The sequence below is a fragment of the Chelon labrosus genome (assembly GCF_963514085.1).
Source record: "Chelon labrosus genome assembly, chromosome: 10".
NCBI lineage: Eukaryota > Metazoa > Chordata > Actinopteri > Mugiliformes > Mugilidae > Chelon > Chelon labrosus.
In genome coordinates, this window is record NC_140360.1 from 22460358 (window position 1) to 22480260 (window position 19903).

General features: G+C 42.9%; 1 protein-coding gene across 4 annotated transcripts in view; it reads left to right on the plus strand.

The window, feature by feature from the left end:
• Window positions 1-19903, plus strand: part of plekhg5b (pleckstrin homology domain containing, family G (with RhoGef domain) member 5b) — a gene marked incomplete at its 3' end in the record, with an annotated part of 63917 nt that overhangs the window by 32808 nt on the left and 11206 nt on the right. For all 4 annotated transcript variants that reach the window (XM_084553394.1, XM_084553395.1, XM_084553396.1 and 1 more), the window contains 6 exons: window positions 8104-8245; window positions 9348-9447; window positions 9662-9722; window positions 9945-10036; window positions 10122-10258; window positions 12027-12193. In XM_084553394.1, coding sequence (XP_084409520.1) covers window positions 8104-8245; window positions 9348-9447; window positions 9662-9722; window positions 9945-10036; window positions 10122-10258; window positions 12027-12193 — 699 coding nt within the window. The remainder of the gene's footprint in view (window positions 1-8103; window positions 8246-9347; window positions 9448-9661; window positions 9723-9944; window positions 10037-10121; window positions 10259-12026; window positions 12194-19903) is intronic.

The window sequence follows — 19903 nt, forward strand, 5'->3', positions numbered from 1 at the left end:
GTTTGACACCCCTGATCTAAAATGAGTAAACTATTGACCAACTGATCAGCGTGATTCAGGAGAGGCCAACACTGTATGTCAGTTTATTGCTTCTCCTCCTTTTGAATGACGAATACACACTACCGCCACCTGCAGGTATGGAGAGTAATGTCCTCTCATACAGTTGCAAAATCTAGGCGCTAGCTGGCTGTTGGTTTGGTGCAACGTTTGTTGTGTATTCAAGTCCAACTTTTAATCCAGATACAGACGTCATGAGGCAATGTCACAATCTGCTTTTGTTGATGATAGTTCTTTGATGACGAGTTGTGTCTGGGGCCTTAGACTCAGTCTAATATACCACATTGTATTTTGTCATCGTGTGCATAATATGGCGTTTGTCCTTTCCAGAGATCGTAATTCACACTTACGGTCATGGTAAACTTGTCAGGGGTAGGAAAAGTATCTAAGATGAAGTAAAATAAGTTGTAATGACTTGTTCCAAAACCTTTCAGAGTATCACTTGGTTTAATATTAATCATTTCACACTCCTGCATTCTTTGTTTTGTTTTCCCCTGCAGATATCGGCCTTGAAATACGGCCATTGTTAAATACGGCCATTGTTAAACACGGCCATTGTTAAACACCCCTCCTTCTTACATTTGAAGCCTGCTAGTGAATGAATACTATCACCATAATTTATCACTGCGGCTCCTTTTATGAACGTACTTAACACATGTTTGGATAATACACACGTATACACATACACTGAGTCACACACACACAGAGTCACACACACACCCATGCTCTGGAAGGATGAAGCACAACAAGTGCCTCTGTTTGAGTAAATCCATATGTGTGCGAGGCGTCAGGACTGCACTGTACCACAGTGAGGGAGAGTCGGTTAATAGGGAACAGGCATGCAGACAGGCGGGCAGTCTTGTTGCATAAGGGCCGCAGTAAAACCCACAGAACCCTGGTTCTAACCCGCCACCTCCTCGTCCAGCCAGAGGACAGATGGCAGCAGAAGAAAGCGAGCGAGCGGTGGTGGCTCTCTCTCATGCCACTCCTCAACAGATGCATCGTTTATTTATTGAAAAATAAATCGGTCCCGGGCCAGGCCTGCCTAGGCTCTCGCTTTGATCTCCCGCAACCTTACGCTGGGCTGTTTTCAATCCCACCTACTGGGTCCCGGCTAATGGCAACCCAGTGTAGTGTTTAGGAAAGTAGGCCCTCTCCAGAATACAAGGGGGGCTCTGTGGGGTTGCTCTGCTCCCAGGAGGACAAGGACAACTGGCTGGGTAGCCAAAAAGGCGTGCAGCTGAATTTGACCTGCCTTGGTCTCTGTCAGCGCCGCTTGATGAAAAGCACACACTTGTTCTACAGGCATTTGACTCTTTAAACTTTTTCTCTGACAATCCATCATTCCTACTGCAGTAGCTGATATTGTATTTTTAGCTTATAAGTATAGTCCTTACAGGACAGCTGCAAGCAGGATGGTAAGAGGCTGGAGAGAAAGTACCTGACATCGTCTCAGTACACAAACATGAGGGATGAACCTCATATTCTGATGGGTGTGGAGTTGAATGAGTTATTAATATAATGATAGTATTATAATAGACAGTATAATACTCAACTGAGGAAATTCTGTTTTCCTGCTTTCAAATGCTGGCCCAGCAAATATAATAATAATTATTATTGGGCCTAATATCTGTGTCTGTTAATTACATTTTATTTCATTTCTTTCTTAAGTGTCCAAACTAATTAGATCGTCTACTCCAATATTAGTATAACAGTAGCATGAGCTCCGTTCTGTCAAAATCATCTCTGGTCTTTGATCAGTTTTTCCTTTTTTTTATGGAGGTAAACATCATGTGATGTAAAGTTTTTAGTTTGTCGTCCACCTCTTTGTAGCTAACCATTGGTCACCAGTGGACGTTCCAGGCTCTGGTTGCCTAGGGTAACTGTCTCGTACATGTCTCGTACACGTCTCGTACCTAATGTTTTTGAGTGCAACAAATGGGATCTAAAAATATTGCTTGTGTATGGATAGAGTTGCTCTTGTTGCCTTCACGGATTGACATTTACACAACAGTGCTGCAATAAATCCTAATTGTATGTATATTAAAGTGTTTGTTTTGTTCAAAATCTGTTTCAAGATATTTCCAGTTGAGCTTTCTGTACCTCATACATCGTACGGTACGTTTGTGTTTGTGGACTTTGTATTGTACTGCAATGGTGTATGCACACGGGTCAGCACATTTTCACATCTGACTGTGAAAACGAGACAGTGGGTGTCTGTCTTTCAGCCGTAGACTATGAACCACTGATGATGTGTGCTTGTGTCTAAGTTTTGGGTTATCTTTGATTAGTTTGACTTTCTAGACAGTGTGAGTTGGTCCGACCAAAGTCTGTCTGGATGTCTGACTGACTTCACTGCAGTCGTGCTGTTAGAACAAGACTGTGCATGACTGTTGCTGCTCTAGTGCGAACCAATCATTTGTGTGCGTAGGTGTGTTTATTGGGATGCACTTGAGTGTTTTTCTTTTGCGTGTGCGGAAAAAGTAATGGAGAAATGACAAGGTGGGGGTGGGGGAGGGGGTGGGACTCCTCCTCGCCCTTCTTTTCCAACCACTCATGACTGATGAACAGCCGCGTTAATGCTATCATAGCTTAGTGCTGAGGAGAGTATCTACCAGTTGCCAAATCAGTGATAGCTTGCATGTCAGGACAGGACCTTAAAGCAGCCTTTTTCTGTGGGAGTGGAGTGATGGGGAGCATTAAAGTTGGCCCATGTAATTAAACACACTGTAGCTGGATGTCACCCACAGTCTCAACAAAGACTGAAGTGCAGTGAGACATTTTAGAGTCTGACAGAAGATTGGCCCAAACAATACATTTTGTGCTCAACTTCACCAAGCAGCATTATCCATTATCCGCAATATGAAGCGTTGTGTGTTGATTCAGGTTAGCTTTGATTTGCTCTATAATGTGTGTGTGTTTGTGTGCGTGCGTGTGTGTGTGTGTGTGTTGAGGTCGATGATGGCCGCTCGGAACAATGACGGAGTTGAGTTTGCTCTATGGGTGTGGGCACCTCCATGACAAACAGCTGTGTGTGTGTGTGTGTGTGTGTGTGTGTGTGTGTGTGTGTGTGTGTGTGTGTTACAGAAGAGCCATAATGTGTGGGAACTCCTGTTTTCACAATATGCCAATAAAAGATAAGATTTGTTTTTATTCTTCGGCAGTTTGTTTTTCTGTGCGATGCGGTGAGTTTAAGCGTTGTTGTGCATACAGTAAAGTCTACCTCTACAGACTTGCACTTCCAGCCTGATACAAACTTTAAACAGGCTCGTGTTTACGATGTTCAGGAGACGTGTCCACATGTGTGGCGCCCTCTTGTGGTTCTCATTATAAGTGCAAATCTACTGACAGGTTTGCGAGCTGTCGAAACGGTGGAGGTGGATGTTAAGGGTTTTCTCCACCATTTAAAAATATGTGTGAAGAAAATTAAGATATTGCCATCCGCTTCATCCTTTGCATACATTGAGTTACCCCGCTGTTAGCTACCCAAACTGTTAGTCCAGCTTTTGTAATCTAATGCAAAAGGAAATATCTGTGCAGAAAACGGAGCTTGTTATTTTCTGCGGCTGCTTTGATCTGGTAAAATAACAGAAATATTAAAGCAACTGTAGCCAATTAGTTTCAAACTTAACTTTTTGGCTGTTGTTGTGAAGTTAATGGACCTCTTGGGAATGTTTCATCCACTGTATGGATAATGTCCTTCATGTTTCCCACAGAAACGCTCAGGGAAGTGGCTGTGCTCTTTAATGGTGGAGACATATGTTTGCCAAACCAACCAATTAGTCCTTAAAGAGTTTGTAAGTGTGGTGTTAATTATGTCAAGAGACAAAAAACAGGAAGGTTGTTATACTCTGACTGTGACTTCAGACCAGATGGAAACGTCCAGGCCTGAGAAATGATGCTGCAGTTCCTCAGATGTAAACTTGAGGCTGGCCCCATGGACGTCCATGTTAAAATGCCCAACTTAGCACCAGAAATAAACTAAATACTTACTGCCTGGTGCAAAATTTGATCTCCGTGGAAGAAATCTTATTCTACAGGTGGTCGATTTTTATATAACATTTAAACCTATTTTAGATGTTGTCTGGATTGCAAGATGGCACAGACCTTTAAAATTGCTCTTCAGGAGAGTTTGTCCAATGCCTCCAATGATAAGACTGGAAAGGATGAGGACAAAATGTTAGTCTAGTTAGAGTAGCGCAGATTTACATTTTTCTTTGCAAGCTATGTGAATGTGTCAACGACATAGCTGATGAGATGGTAACCGGAAAAATTAATCAAGACCTGCTCATAGGGTACATTTTGTGAGAGAATCCATAGCCTGCGGCTGACATACCCCGTTTTCTCCTCCTTTAAACGTGATGCAAACACACACGGTGATATTACATAAGCGCTAGGTGTGCTCTGGCAGGACAAGCTGTTCCGGAGGAGGGCTGCGTGTGGTTGGAGGGGAGGAGGGGGGGGGGGGGGGGGAATGCAGTCATTTTGCAAACGTACATACAGGAGTGTAGTTTTGGCTTTTGCAAAACCGGTAAGAGCATTACTGAGCAGAATCTCTTCAAAGCAGCTCTGTGATGGATGGGCCTCCTATCACACTGAGTCACGTCTGTAATCTGGGTTTGAATTTATCTGCGGCCTTTCCCTCAGTGCGTCATATAATTCCGTACACAAAGACTTATTACCAACAGATTGTCCGGCTCGCGAGGATGTGGCAAGCTGTCCAGACTTATTTTAAATTGCCCTCAGGAGACAAAATTGTGATGGTGGTCAGGTGAAAGCAGCCAAATTAAACTGCCTGGCTGTTGCTCTAAACCCACAAGCTCAGTCCTTAATTATAAATCATGTTTAAGACGCTTGAATCTGAACCTAAAATAACTCTACTCCTATTTATTGTCTTTAGAGTCGGCTGTGTGAAATAGTCTGTTCTGTACCGAAATAAATCAAACTCTTAGCATTAGCAGTGGGTACGCTATGTGCTGTAAAGTGTCTAGATCCAGCCGTGAGGTGTCGTGTATGGAGGATTAAGTGTTAAGGTCATAATCCTGACTCACCTCAGAAGACACCCATCATTTTCCTTGCAGCAAGTACGGCTTTATTACAGCTGAGCGACTGTTGTGCTGCTCATCGATGACACAACCTTGGAGCGGACATGCCTGTGTGAGGAAGTCCATTTATGTAGGTGGGGGAGATGTGGCGCACTTGCAGGATGTGTGGAAACGACGGTGCATAGGCAGGTGACACGTGTGTGTGCGGGTTCTCAGCTGTCGGGGAGAGGAGATGAAGGTGGGGCTGTGTGTGTGTGTGTGTGTGTGTGTGTGTGTGTGTGTGTGTGTGTTTGTGTGTTTGTGTGTTTGTGTGTGTGTGTGTGTGCGTGCAGCTTTTTCATCTACAGTCATGCTCCCCCGGACCACCTTGCTAATCCGGGCAGATCTGAAAGCAGGCATGCAGGGGGCACACGCGACACACACTCACATGACACATGTAGTGTCGCACGCATTCATACACTCGTAGTATGAGGCACGCATGGCTTCCTCTCAGCTGTCCCGCACCGTTACCTTCACACTCCTCCTATTCCTCCTCCTTGTTGTGTTGGGAAAACTGATCCAGCCCCAGAAAGGCCGTATAATGAAAGTCAGGCCGACCTCGTACCCAGTTATTAATCATCCCTCTCATTGATAGGAATGTTCAGTATTGGAAAAATCTCTCCTGCACATATCCACAGCTCTGTTAGGCTCATATCTTCAGGTAGCTGTACTTTGAGTGTGAGATTACAAGCTTTTCTAGGTTCATAGGAATTTTTCCATTTCCAGAGCCTTTCTTAGTCCTGTGATGCTCTACTTTATCTTGGCTGAGGCAACACATTTTTTTTTTTCAGCTGCTTTCAGGAATGCGAATGGCACAACTTGACAGTGAGGAAAGCTCACCTATCCGGGCTATTGTCTAAATATGGCATCTGATTCGCTCACATGTCTCCGGCCCGGCCGTCCGTCTTCCCACCTCGCGGAGAATTTACCACCTCTGCGTTAGTGAACATTTGACTGGGCTGTACAAAATTGCGCGTACAGGCGTTGTGATATCGACTTCAGAGAAGCGTAAGCAGGTGATGTTGTAACAGATTCCTGTGACTTGTTTGTGGTCGCCTAGCATTCGGTGGTGGTCAGTGAATCAGCCCGGAGGGGAGATGCTTCAGTCTGCTGTATCTGCAACTTGACGTCATCAGCTGCAATGATTGAGAAATGTCTTAATCCATTTGTGTTTTTCTCAGTCCTCCTTTACTATGGCGAACACACCTAAACCACAATACTGGTAGACGGAGTGCATCATTAGCATTTATAGTCAACATTTGCTTTGATTTGGTCTCCAAAAATGAATGATAATTAGTTATTCAGAGAGTTGCTTAGACCAGTATTGATTATAGCGGCTTTAAAAGACAGTTTGGGGTTATTATTCCATCCTCTTATTTTGTTTAGTCTCAGAGCTCACTCGCTGACTCCTGTCTCCGTCTCTTTCTATTTAAAACTTGTCTCTGGTTGGGGCTCTGCCTGGGTATACTGACCCTGGGTGTATGAGAAGAAGGGAGGAGTCTGTACTGCTGGTGGCAGAGGACAGAGAAGAAAGGAAGAGAGAATAAAGAAAGAAGAGAAGACCCTGGCTCTCGGAGCTTGGAGAGTAGGGCTGTTTAATCTCTGTAGGACCGTCAGATGGCTTTGACAGAGCACAGGCACCAATTAGGCTGCAAGATTAGGGGGGCTTTGTACTTCTGAAAAGCTTCTGGACGGACCTTTTTATTCTTCCTTCCTGCCTTGGGTTTATATCTTCACTGGGACTCCTCACCCTCCCTTGACCTTATCCCTCCCCCCTTCCTCCCCTGTTCTGTCCTCTCCACCAGTCCTGCGACCTGCTCTTTAAAATCTGCGATTATACCTGGCTAGACATTGAGAGGAGTGGATTAATAAGGCAGCCTGTCAGTGTGGGTTGACAGGGCCGCGTTGTGGAGTAAGGTGGCTAGTTGGATGTTTATTGGGTTCCTGGGTGCCTCCTGGCATGGATATGGAGCCAACATGCAAAGACTCCAGCTCTCATCTGCACAGCATGACGGTAGAGTACCAAGTCTGTGGAGACACATTTGTAGCTCTGTGCTTGACTGCTTTTAAACTCCGTTGTATTTAGATATAGGACATGGCTGTGCATATTAGTGTGCTCCAACAATACAGTTACCTAAAACAGACCTATATAATAGATATGGTGTCTGCTTACTTTACATCTATACTTGTTTACACGAAAGCAAGACCGGCTAGCTTGCGCTCTGATCTCCGCTGTGTGCATATTTACACACACGTGCACAGACACACTGCTCCTCCTGAGTACATGGAAACAATGACAGGAAGTACATTAGCGGGACCTCCATTGTATCTCCCCATACGTCCCCGCTTCCTGAGCAGGCTGGGTGTGGGTTACGGCGAAGGGGGGACACAGGGTGGAGTGAGATGTACATAGACTAGTCCCGTGGTGTTGAGGTGAGGGAGAGAGCCAGGAGAGGGGGTGCACATGTCTGGGCCGAGACAGACAGAGAGATCCTTAATCCTGCAGCCTTCTGCTGTATGTGGCCTCAGCCGTGGAGCTTTTGGAGCTCTGTGGCCTGGACGGATCCCAGTTGCTGACCTATGGTCAGTTTTATTGTTTCACCTCTCAGGATACAATTTTGGATTATGTCATGGTGAGCTGGTCCCAAATCAGCTCATGAGGTGAAAAGCTGACTTTAAGTCAATTAGTTGTTGTCCCACAGAGGGGGACAGATGGTGGGAAGGTGGGAGTTACCAAACCTCAGGAATGCCCGTGGCGGCCTCTGTGGTCACTTAATTGTGGCAGAAACAATAGTCAGGCTGGGAGCTGTTTATTCTAAATGTGTGTGACTGTTTTGCCCTTTTCACTGCGGCCCAGTCCTTTAAATTGTTTTTGTATTTTAATGTACATGCTTTGTCTCCTTGGCAGTTGTGTAGATCTGACTTTTGCTTTATCCCCGTCTGTATTTGTTTCTCTGTCTAGGTTTGCCACCACCCAGACTGCCAAGACCTGAATAGCAAAAGCCCCCTTCACCTGTGTGAGTCATGTGACTCACGCTGCCATTCAGAGAACGCAGACAACATGCACTTTGACCGGCACCCCCGATTTGACTTACAGCCTCAAGGTAAATTTCTTTATTTGGTATTCACCCCTCTGACAGTGATGATGTCAGCTCCATTACCTCATTACAGGACTCCACTGTGTAAATATGAAGGACACAGGGTTTTTATTGATGTCTAAATAAGGTGTTACATAGCTTAACGTTTTCTTTCCCATGTGTTTCTTGTCAAATTCTGAATTTAAATGTGATCGTTCATGTCTGAAAAATTCTCATTGTTACTGACACTAAAAGGTTGTTTCATACAATCAAATCTATGGCAGCTGTTGCGGTTAACTCTATAGTTTCAGTGCCATAGTAGAAACTGTAGTTATTATTCTTCATGTTGACAAGGCTTTCATCCACACTTCTTGCGATATCTGTGGCCATTTTTCTCTCGCAGTATTTCAGGGATATAGCAGGAAGATGTCTCTCTTAATCGTCAAATCTCTCATCAGTTGAATGTTTATGGAAACTGGCAGTAAGAGCCACCAGTGGGTCCAGAACTATCTGAATCACTGAACAAATGGCAGTGGGTGGAACTTCAGGCTTGTGCTAACTACCCATGCAGAGCAGTGTTTGGAGTTTTTTTCCTGCCCACGCTTTGAGATATCCGTGAGCATCCGTCCGTGAGATTTCATGCTTTCACCCCTGTAATACAGTGGAAACAAAGTCCCAGGTAGTTCCTGTTAAACCCGACAGTAATTTAGAAAACTGTGTCGTGTTATTTATTTAATAACCTGTTTCAACTAGTCCTGCATTCTTGTTTTGTGGGCTGCAGGTTTGAGACACATTTTATTTATTAAGTGGAACCATGAAAAATATGTCAAATTATCTAATATTCACTGGGCCCATCTTTGAGCCGGAGTAACAATAGTGCTGATCCAGTAAGAGCTCCTGCTGTAGATTTTCTTTAGCTGCACCACAAATTATACTTTAATCACCCCTGCTAAGATGGAGGCAGGACATCTACAAAGCTATTTCAATTATTGCTAAATTATAATAATATATGGCCACATATTATTCAGAGTGTTTTATTTTATAATGAGAGTGAACCAAATTGATATTAAACATTAACTGAGTTGTGATCCAACAGAGAGAATGACTCCTGTGTTTTCTTAACCTTTAGCCTCCATCCTGGCTCGGAACGTGTCCACGCGCTCCTGTCCCCCACGCACCAGCCCCCCCTCTGACCTGGAGGAAGAGGATGAGGGGAGCCATGACCACGGGTCGGTAACCCTTTATTACGTCATGCTAGTGTTCACGTATTCCACCAGACTGTCAGTCTTTTCGCACTGGAGGCTAAAATACAGACATGAAATGTGTGTCTGTTGACGTCTTTTCATCCTCGATTGTCACATTAATATGGCTAATATGGCAAACATGTCTCACATCTTGGGCTCTTCTATAAGGTATGATAACGTATGTGTAACTGTTTTGCAGGGAGCGCAAAACAGTGGGTATGAAGTTGGTGAAAAAGAAGCCGCGGAGACGACACACTGATGTAAGTCCCCCTCCATGAAGCCTCAGTTCTGTAGGAGTCTAGAGGAGAGTTGTGAAATACAGCAGCCATGATATAACGTGGTGATATCTGCTTGGTTGTTCTTTGTCTGAGCCAGGCAGTGTAGTGAGAAGGAGCCCCCCTGTGGATCTGCTGAGCGCATACATACATCCAGCCCCACAGTCCCACCTGAGTAAACTAACAGTGTGTCTGTTCTCCCCACAGGACCCCAGCAAGGAGTGCTTCAGCCTGAAGTTTGACCTCAATGTGGACATCAACACGGAAATTGTACCTGCTATGAAAAAGAAAACGCTGAGGTGAGTGGAGAGGAGCAACACACACTTAAAGCCATAATTAACTTTCTTTTTCTGTGTATGAATCGAGTTATTTTCTTGCTACCAGAGAGGTTCTGGGTCCAGTGTTTGAGAGGAACGGTATCGAGTTGTCCCGGGTTGAGTTGTTCCTGGACCAGTCCAATACGCCACTGTCTCTCAACTTCGAGGCCTACAGATTTGGAGGACACTACCTCAAAGTTAAAGGTAAAAATGTTCACAGAGTGAGTCCCGCCTTGCACTAATGCCCTTTGTCAGAGTCAGTGGAGGACATGTGCTGAGGATCTGTGGCACTTTTATTAGTGATATCAAGTTAAAATATACTGACTGGCACTGAAACTGTCACAAAGTAGATTTATTGGAATTCCTTTACAAAAGCTTTCCATTCGGTGCCATAACATCATTTTACCTTTGGCTCATTTGCATGTTTAGTCGTAAATGCCCTGCTAAAATAACAAAAATGTGTGTCACCCCTTATAATAAGTCACAGTAGACATCCACCTGTGTCCTTTTTTGTTGTGAATGTTTTGTCCCACCTCATCAGTAACAAGAAAAGGTTATTTCTAACTAAACTATACGATTTATACAGATTTATTTCTTGGTACATGAAGTAGCTGCAGGCAAACAATAACCATAACTTCAGATGCCAATGGCACAGTGAAATTACTCACAGAAATAGTTGGTCCTTTGTCTTGTTCTTAGAAAGCCGTGTGTTTTGGACGTTACAGCGTTCTTATCGCTGTGCTTATAACAATGGCAGCGTGAATCATATGGTGTGGGCCCATTTCCTCTCACAGGTGTGTCTCTGTCTAGAAGGAGAAACAAATGGACTGTATCCTAGTGATCAGAACCACAATGAAAATGTGTCACTGATCTGCTCAGTAATTCTTCAGAAGTATTATTACAATTTTTTAATGAGTTTAAATGACAAAGCAGCAGCAGCAGCAGCAGCAGCAGCAGCACGTGGCACCGTGTCTCATGTCTTTTCTCTAGCAGAAACCTTGAAGGGCAGCCATTATCTGCAGAAACACCTGTTGAAGTTTATGGATTCAACCTGTCATAAAAAAAGATTCAGTGCCATGAATAATTGCCTTTCTTTTGAAACTGTCACCCTGCCGAGTCACACCTCTTGACCGCAGTCTGGAGCTACATTAAGTTTGAAACACACAGGGGTCAAGGATAAACAGTCCAGCAGCTGTTCAGTCTGAGACTCTGTGTTGTTCTATATTCTCAACACTTCGTCACTTCACCTCTTTTTGTACTAAGCTCCATGATGCATTTCAGCGTCTTTCATTTCATATTTTTCCTTTTTCAGCCCTCAGCTTTAGTTTTTTGTTTACTCTCACTTCTCTGTTTATGTCATTTTCAGTCACAGCAAGCAGCCGTTCTTAACATGACCGTCTTTAAATACTGTATACAGCTTTGGCACAGAGAAGAGACAAACAACTAGATATTGATGAATTTAGTGGCGGTATTTACCTCAGGAGTAGGACCAAAGCAGAGCTAAACGAGATGCTTCAATATTCACCAAGTGGCCAGAAACTCTTGAATGAATGCTAATGTTGCTTTGTGTCTGCTGGATGTGTGAGTAAGCAACTGTTCACTTGCACAAGAGGTGAAAAGGTGTTGATATGTCACTGACGTTTACGTGGACAATATTTGTTCAACCTGATTGAAGGGTTAAGGATTCTAACTTGGTTACCACATCAATTCCAGCTCTATCGAATAATAGTCTTTTCTGATTGAGGTGGTTACATGAGGCATTTCTATTCTGCTATCATTCTAATTATTTGCAGAGTACCAGTGTCCATGTAAATGTAGTCAGTGTTGTCATCATTGGTTGCTTTAAGGTGCCCCTAAGTGACCAAAGAACATAGTTTTGAGCCGCAGGTAAAGGTTTATGAAGGAAAAATACTTTTGGGTTTGGCTCTGGGATGAAATAAATGCATTAATAATGATTTATTATTTTATACAGCACGGCCAGGTGATGAGTTGAAGGTGGAGCAGGGCGTGAAGGACATGCGGTCGCTCAGCCTGCCCAACATGAAGCCCTCTGGAGGCCAGAGCCCCTACATCCTCACTCCAGGCAGCGAGAAGATGGAGCACGGATCACTGGGACGGCGTGAAAACATAGATGTGTTGGTGAGTCACATGTAAATGAAACAACACAACAAGCATCATTTCGTAATAGATAGGTTTCATGTGACGCTGCAGCTCTTAACATATGACTCTGTCTTTTAGACTCATCAGACCAAAACACACCTGTTCAAACAACACACAAACAAGACACTCCCTCAGACTTATTGTTTGCCACACCCTTAACTATTTCCATAATCTCCCCTTCCTCCAGTCCCATAATGCCTTGGGCCTATGTAGTATCTCATCATGACCTCATTGTCTTCCATTACCTCTATCTGCCGAGCACAATCCTGGGAACGTATTTGTGGATCTTCTGCCAGCTGCATGCACGTACGTGCAAGGCTGCCCGCTGCTGCTGACTGAATGATTGAATCTTATTTGGTGATGAGTTCATTCAGGAACACTCCCTGCCACTTCAACGCTTCCTGTGGTTACAGGAAGAGGCGGATTTGTTACTGATGAGAGATGCTAAGAGGCTGGTGGAGGCCTGCAGGATTTTGATCCGCTTGGCTGCCAAAAAAACAAGTCACGTTGTGACATATAATGACTTGAAAACATGGACTTGGAGCTCTTACAGAATTGCCATCTTTCATGATTTTTGCGAAAACACCCATTAGAAAGCTACACGCCTAGAGTGTGGTTAATACTGCTACGTTTTTTTAAGCTATTCGTCTGCTGAAGTTAGTCTGCTGATAGCTGGAGTTGACTTTCTGTAATGTAAACTTCTCCAGATCCAGTAAAGAACAGAATGTAAATGCTTATCTATATGCTAACTGTGATAGCATGCAGAACTAGCTTATCACACTGTGGGGAAAACATGCAGAGTGGATGAGGTTGTCATCAACCTTTTCAAACAAGGGCCTATTTATGGAGTCGTGACATGATTGTAGTTTGAGGTTCAAGCCTTCAGAAGACCCATGTCCAATCTCTGATGAGTCACAACTGTTTTATAGGCACAAGGAAGATCTACACAATATTAGGGAGGTGGTCATAATGTTATGCCTGATCGGTGTACTTGCTTTAAAAAATGACGGAAACACAGGTTAATACCTGTTTTAATAAGTAGGGTATTTCTCTCCATAACAGTTTTCACTAATACTGAAGCAATTGCATAACATCCTCCATGCCAGTATGAGCAGTAATACTTCCAGTTGAACAGTTGTATTGTCACTGTTCTGCGTTGCATGTTTGCTCTATAAGGCACCTTCTCATTGCGTGATTGTGTCCATGTGCTGCTGTCCTGTTGCTGTATTTACTCAGTGTTTATAAAGTTTTAGCTCACGAGATGCTCTTTTACGTGCATCGGACCAGTCATTGGTTTTTCATTGCCCTTGAGGCAAGTCGAGACCTTCATAAAGGTGAGTTAGATTTTGTATATGCACTGTCAACATATGTCATTGTTGCTTTGGGCCTAAAAACAAGTAGAGGCATCTGTGGAGGTAAGTCACTAAGGTTTAGTCATTGAGCTGATGCATAAACACAGCAGGTTGCTGCGGAAAGCTGAGTTTTAGTCACTCTGTGACCTTTTGTACTTTACTTTGTTCCATCCAGTTACCGACAAAGTAATTCCTATTAAGATATTTAGCCAAAGAAGTGTACTGTGTACTCACGCTGCAGGTATTGACTTGAAAGTTTTATTGAGTGAATGTGGTAAGAGTAATATCAGTGCTGTCCTGAGGGGGGCAGTAATGAGCTTCTTCTGAATGTTAGTGCAGCTGTGGTATTCCTAAGCAGCGGCCAAATAAGAACTTCAGTCTAACATGCTTCAATAATTATGCCCTGTCTTTACAATGTAGATGGAGAAAGTGTCAGTAAAATTGAAATTATTCCATGAAAACGTTTAACGTGTTATTTGGACCAAAGTAAGAGTCATAAAGCCCAGGCTCATTTTATTATATTGATACTTTAGCTCCTCCGCAGAAACCCTGTGATGTATTTCTGGTGCCCGTTCGTGTTTTATGAAAGCTGTTTGGAAGACAAAGGCTGTGGTTGGACATGTGGACACTGAGAGCGGCACTTGAGTTTCTATGGCAGCAGCTTTGGCACTCTCCATTAAACGCATGCCTGCTTTTTATGGAATCGCTGACTATGCTCAGAGAAGTTCAGATATTTGCCCAGTGACTCGATTCATAGCTTGGCCCAGCAGCGGCTTGTGCCAGTCTTCAGATGGTATAAAAACAGTGAGATCCTGTTGTTTTGATATAAACTTATCCTTTTATTTTAATGTGGGTATTTCAAGTTTATTACCTCATTGATGTTACATTTTACAGTCCCTGAAAGTTGTGATAGGGCGCGGAGAGTTCTGATGATGTGGGTTGATTGTTTTATGACGGGATCATCGTCAGAGCTGTCCCATTTGGTCCAAGCTGCATTCCAATCGTCCTGATAGCGTGCCCACCATGCCACACACAAATTGCGCCGTTTATGAATAATCACTTTATAACCTTCTTTCTATCGGCATTTAATCACCTTTGATAGGATCCTAAAACCACCTTCATGACTCCGCCTCCAATTGGGAAAAATACACCTATAGAACCAAGTGAAATTCAACAAAACCCTATCCATTCGTTAATCATCTTTGACTGCAAGGTTCATCTGACCTACTGCCGTCACATAGCTTTACGAAATTAAAACTCTGAAAGGCCACCTTCACATGTAGCTGTGACTCATTTGGTAAACTGAAGTCATTAATCCCAAGTGGCAGAGACCAGGATGTTTTTGCTCGCTCTTCATTCCAGTGTGAGGTCAGATTTGAGCCAAAACAAAACTTTATACTCAGGGGAGCATGCTAAATATTCGGGTTTTGTACAGCGGCTGATTGCACGGGTCACACAGAATGCTTTCTTATCTTCCTCTTTCCAGTAAACAGAAACCGAGACCTTTATAATTTTACAGCAGTCATAAAGATAGCTCCACCGGCTGGGACTGTGTGACTGTTGGTAACCATGTACAGTACATTGATCCTTGCTCTCTGTCCATTGGCCCTCGTCTCATAACACGCATCTATCAGTTGCCTTGGTGAACAACAGTGAGGACCTCTAGTCCAGTCTGTCACGCTCACATGTAAACTAATGTGCAAGAGGGTGAAGTCTATAAATGTGTTTAATCCAGAGGTTGCAAATCACAGTGGCTAGGCTCCCGTTACAGAGTGCAGTTGGATGCGTTTGGCTCTCCCAGGAATTTAGTGTCTGGTAATGGATCCTCCATATGTGTGTCAGTGCCCTGGCCTCCCACAATGCACTCTTCCTTTACTTAGTCTGTTCTGTGGAAGCACTTTTGTGGACTTCTGATCAGATCTCACTCATTAGATCTAAGTTCGTGTGTAAATTCGAGTTTTATCAAAGCAAAATTAATTTACTGCTGTTCATGTAAGACTTGACAAGTTTACTTACAAAGTTAAATACATTCTCCAATAAACCTATCCCAAAAATGATAACAGTATTAAGGATTAAATTTAGGAGTACTCCTCACGCCAGGGCTTGCTTTTTAGATCGACTTTGGATTTCTTTTGTTAAATGAAATTTTGTGGATGTACGTTTTTGCGACTGAAACATAAGCGTCGTCCACTGTTGAAGATGTATAACAAATCTGCATTAATTTTGACAATAACAGAAAAGCCTCTCTGGTCTCAGACTCTCAGGTGTGAAGATTTATATGAGTAAAGTTGGTTAATCCTTAAGAAGTCACCTTTGGTTTTACATTGCTGTTGTGAAACCTAATTTCTGATATTTGTTAAAATAATAATAATAATAATAATAATAATGAGTTGCCTTTTTTGAACCATTGTTGGATAATAATGAAATGAGTCAACAGATTAAGTGATACTAAATAATGAGCTGAATGCCATCCAAATAAACCCCCAGAAACATGGGTGTGGCTCGAGGTTGGAAGTCGTTTAATAAACAGGAGAGACAGTTGTCTCATAACAGACAAAGACTGGGGACTGGGGAAATACTGTAGCTAAGAAAAGCCTTCAGGGCTGAAAACCAGATAGAGAGCGGCGCGCACGTTTCAGTTGATGACACCGAGAAAGGGAGTGGTGTGTTTGTATTCACACTTCACCACTGGATTTTAATGATATTGTATTCATGTAGCCGAGCTCGTACAGTGCCCTCAGTGTAGGCAGAAGACGTTTATCAGGAACAATTGTCATTCTTCATTTCATCTTAAACTGAGTCATACTCCTTGCTTTCACTCCCTGTTTTGCACAGCTGTGGATGTTAATGTGGGGAGATTCTCAGCCAGACGGTCACATCCAGCAGCCACCTCTCCTCTGGGTCTTATAGCTCACAATGGGGACAATTGTCGATCAACACAGAGATAATTCTGAATGACAATAGCTGAATGAGCGGCAGTCACACGGGGCCTCAGTGAATCATTAGATCTCAGGTATTGAACTCAAACACCAGGTGCCCTTCAGAACAGTCGGTATAGTTTGTTAATAGTGTGAGAAGTATCAGTGATTGACTCGATAGGCATCGATGTTAGATGTTTGTCTTCTGTGCCGTTTAGTTTCATCCCTGATATAAAATAAGAACTAATAGAGAAACTGAAAATGTCTGATAAATGCCTGTGATATATTAATTTAATTATTCAGCGTTTTTTTCCAAACTAAAATGCCAGCAATTCTTCATGCAAATGGTAATTTTCAACATTTGTTCTTACATTTTTATAGATTGACAATTAATAAGTTGAGAAAAATAAATAGAGATAGTGATAGCACTAAAATATATATATAATTATAGTGAATTAAAGCTAGAATGATTGGTTGGATAATAAATGAGTAATTCAGCAGAAAAAGATTTTCCAACTATTTTGATATATTTTTTTCTTTTTCTTTTCTTATTTTCTGATCTAATCTCTCATCTGGAGAGGTGCTGCTTTATTTAGTTGTAAATAAATATTAAATATGTACAATTTTTAACTGTTTGGAGACATTTTCTGATATTTTATAGACTGATTAGTTAAAGGAAGTAATTGACGGATTAATCAATAATGAAACTAATCATTTGATCCATTTTTATTTAGCCCTCCTGTTTGAACCACTCTAGATCTAATTTTAGAATTCATTGTGAAAGCTGGATCCAGCTTGTCCAGTCAGTCTGTGTGAGGAACTTTACTGACTTACATGTTTACTAGCATACTCTCTAGGTCTACTTATTATATCATGTGTAAGGACACTATTATGTATTCCCCATATTTCGTGGGAGGAGCCACAAGTTGAGAAGGTTGAGGAGGTGTGTGTAAACTGGAAAGACAAAGAACTTCCCCTGATGGCTGAAGGTGGAGGTTACTGCAGCACACACACCTTTATGACTGATAATTGTGTGACCGTTGATCCGGAGTACACAATACCTTCAGGATCAGGCAGGCAGTCAGAAACACGAGGTGGAAGAAGCAACGATGGTTCGCCTTCCCTGCACTTTTGTGATTTCCTGAAAATGGATTCTTCTCTATGACTTTTGGAATTACCTTTTTTTAAGCTTTTTTTGACCACTCAGACCTCTTTGATTTTTTTTTTTTTTTTGGTTTAAAATCCTTGTTTCTGTGGAAAATGGTTCGTTTTGGTTTGTCCACTTGGCGCAGCTGGGACCTGCTCCATGTGGACTCAGAGATTCCCGAGTCGCCTCCCCCTGACATGGAGACACCAAGTGACTGTCAGGTGAGAGGTTTGCTGACATTTCATGTGCAGTGCAGGACTGATCATATGTGATGCGTTTTAGAGCAGCAACCATCGGTAATTAATCACTTTTAAAGCAAAAACGCTGAAAAGCTGTTGGCTCCGGGGTCTAAAATGTGACAATTAGATACCGTTCTTTGTCAGACGTGGTCAGAAAGAATATACGTGAGCTTTAGACAAACAAAAACTTCTCATCTCAGTCTGTAGGAAATTATAGTTGTCATTTTTTAAATTTTCTCTTTAATCCCGAATGAAGGAATAGTTGCAGGCCTTATGTGTCTAAGATTAGATTTAGTTTCATTTCAGACATACAGAGAAATTTGACATTTACTCTTGCTTTAGTCCTCATTAATCTCATATCCTCTGCAGGAAGCATCATGGTGAAAATGTTTCTGTTATGACGGCTGGGATCTCATTACGTCTGCTGATAGAATGAGCAGTGGGAGGATTGTTCTCGCCATGTTTGTACTCTCATGTCTCACCTCAGGCTGAAAGCATCAAAGCTTCTGTTTGTTCTGCTGTTGTTGTGCTCATCCGGCCCTCGTTATTACTGCAGCGGCCTTGAAACATTCATCGTGTGCTGACCACAAGGGGTTTCTTTTAGTTTCTACTTCCTGGTTATGCACATGTGGTGTATGTGTATGTGTGCGCGCGCGTGTGTCGGTGCGTGTCCAAGTTAGCAGGAAGGTCAGTGTCACGCTGTTTTCCTATCGTTAATCAAGCTACCTGATCAAGGGGAGCCCTTATCAGTTGGCTAACATAAAGGTAGTAGCAGGAGGGCGGGGGGCAGTAAGACAAGAAAGGGTGGTGTAACGCTGCCCTCTTTGTCAAAAAAAAACAAAACTTATTTTAATACAATCCCTTCCCATTTTAAAGATTTTTTTTCTTTTTTGCAGGCCAAGGTTAATGCTACAAACCTCAGTGATAAGATAAGACCGTGAGCGGCCAGGCTTGATATCATTAACCTGACGGGTCCCCACTAGACACACAAGCTGCACAAGTGGCAGCTCAGGACTGGTCTGGCTGGCTGGTTTACACAGCAGCCGTAAGAGAAACCTTGTAAACATAATTAGTTAGGCAGACATGAATAGAGCGGCTTCATGTTTGCTGTGAGGGTCTATTAGCTCAGGCTGAAGAATTATTGAGCGGTTTAATTATCTGCACATGGTGAGAATATTCATGACTGCAACTCATGTTTTTTTTCTGTGCTGATTCAGTGAGTAGTTGATTAGTCCACGAAAAAAACGAAAAAATACCAAACATAACTTCTCAACACCTAATAATATGTATGCACCGATCAGGCACGACATTATGACCACCTTCCTAATATTGTGTAGGTCTCCCTTGTGCCTCCAAAACAGTTGTGACTCATCAGCGAATGGACATGGGCCGTCTGAGGGTGTCCTGTGTGTCCCGTTTTTCTGTGTGTGCTGCATCCTGCTGGGGATGGCTGCTGCCATCAAGGAGTGTCATTGCTATGGGGTGGCGGTGCCTGGTCTGGTCTAGGCGGGCGGTACATGTCTAAGTAACATCCAGATGAATGCCAGGTCCAAAAGTTTCCCAGCAGAACACCGGATTGTCTGGATTGGTCTCCTGTTACATCACAAGGAGCGGTAGGGAGGTCTCCTGTTCTCCTTGTCATAATGTTGTGACTGATCGGTGTATGTTGAGTCTACAAACCATTATTGGATTACCGTAACACTTGAGTTTCTGCGGATATTTTAGTTTCATCTCTAGAAAGTTGTCGGACTCCTCAAGGAGGAGGTGTGTTCTTGCTTTATGCTTATCTCCTGGAATGAGCAGCCATTTAGATGTGCTGAAACAAGAAACTAAACAAAGGGTATTTCCCTTTTGTTCATTATTAGGGAATGTCTTTCCTTGTTTTGGTTAACTGGCATTGCATTGTTCAAAGGGCTCCAGGCAAAACAGTGATTGAAGATAACATAAAGAATAGTGGCTTTCAAAGATTTCAAAAATAATAAAGTGTCCCTCCTTAATTGTCTTGGTTTATTTGGGTTAATTGCTTGGAGGGA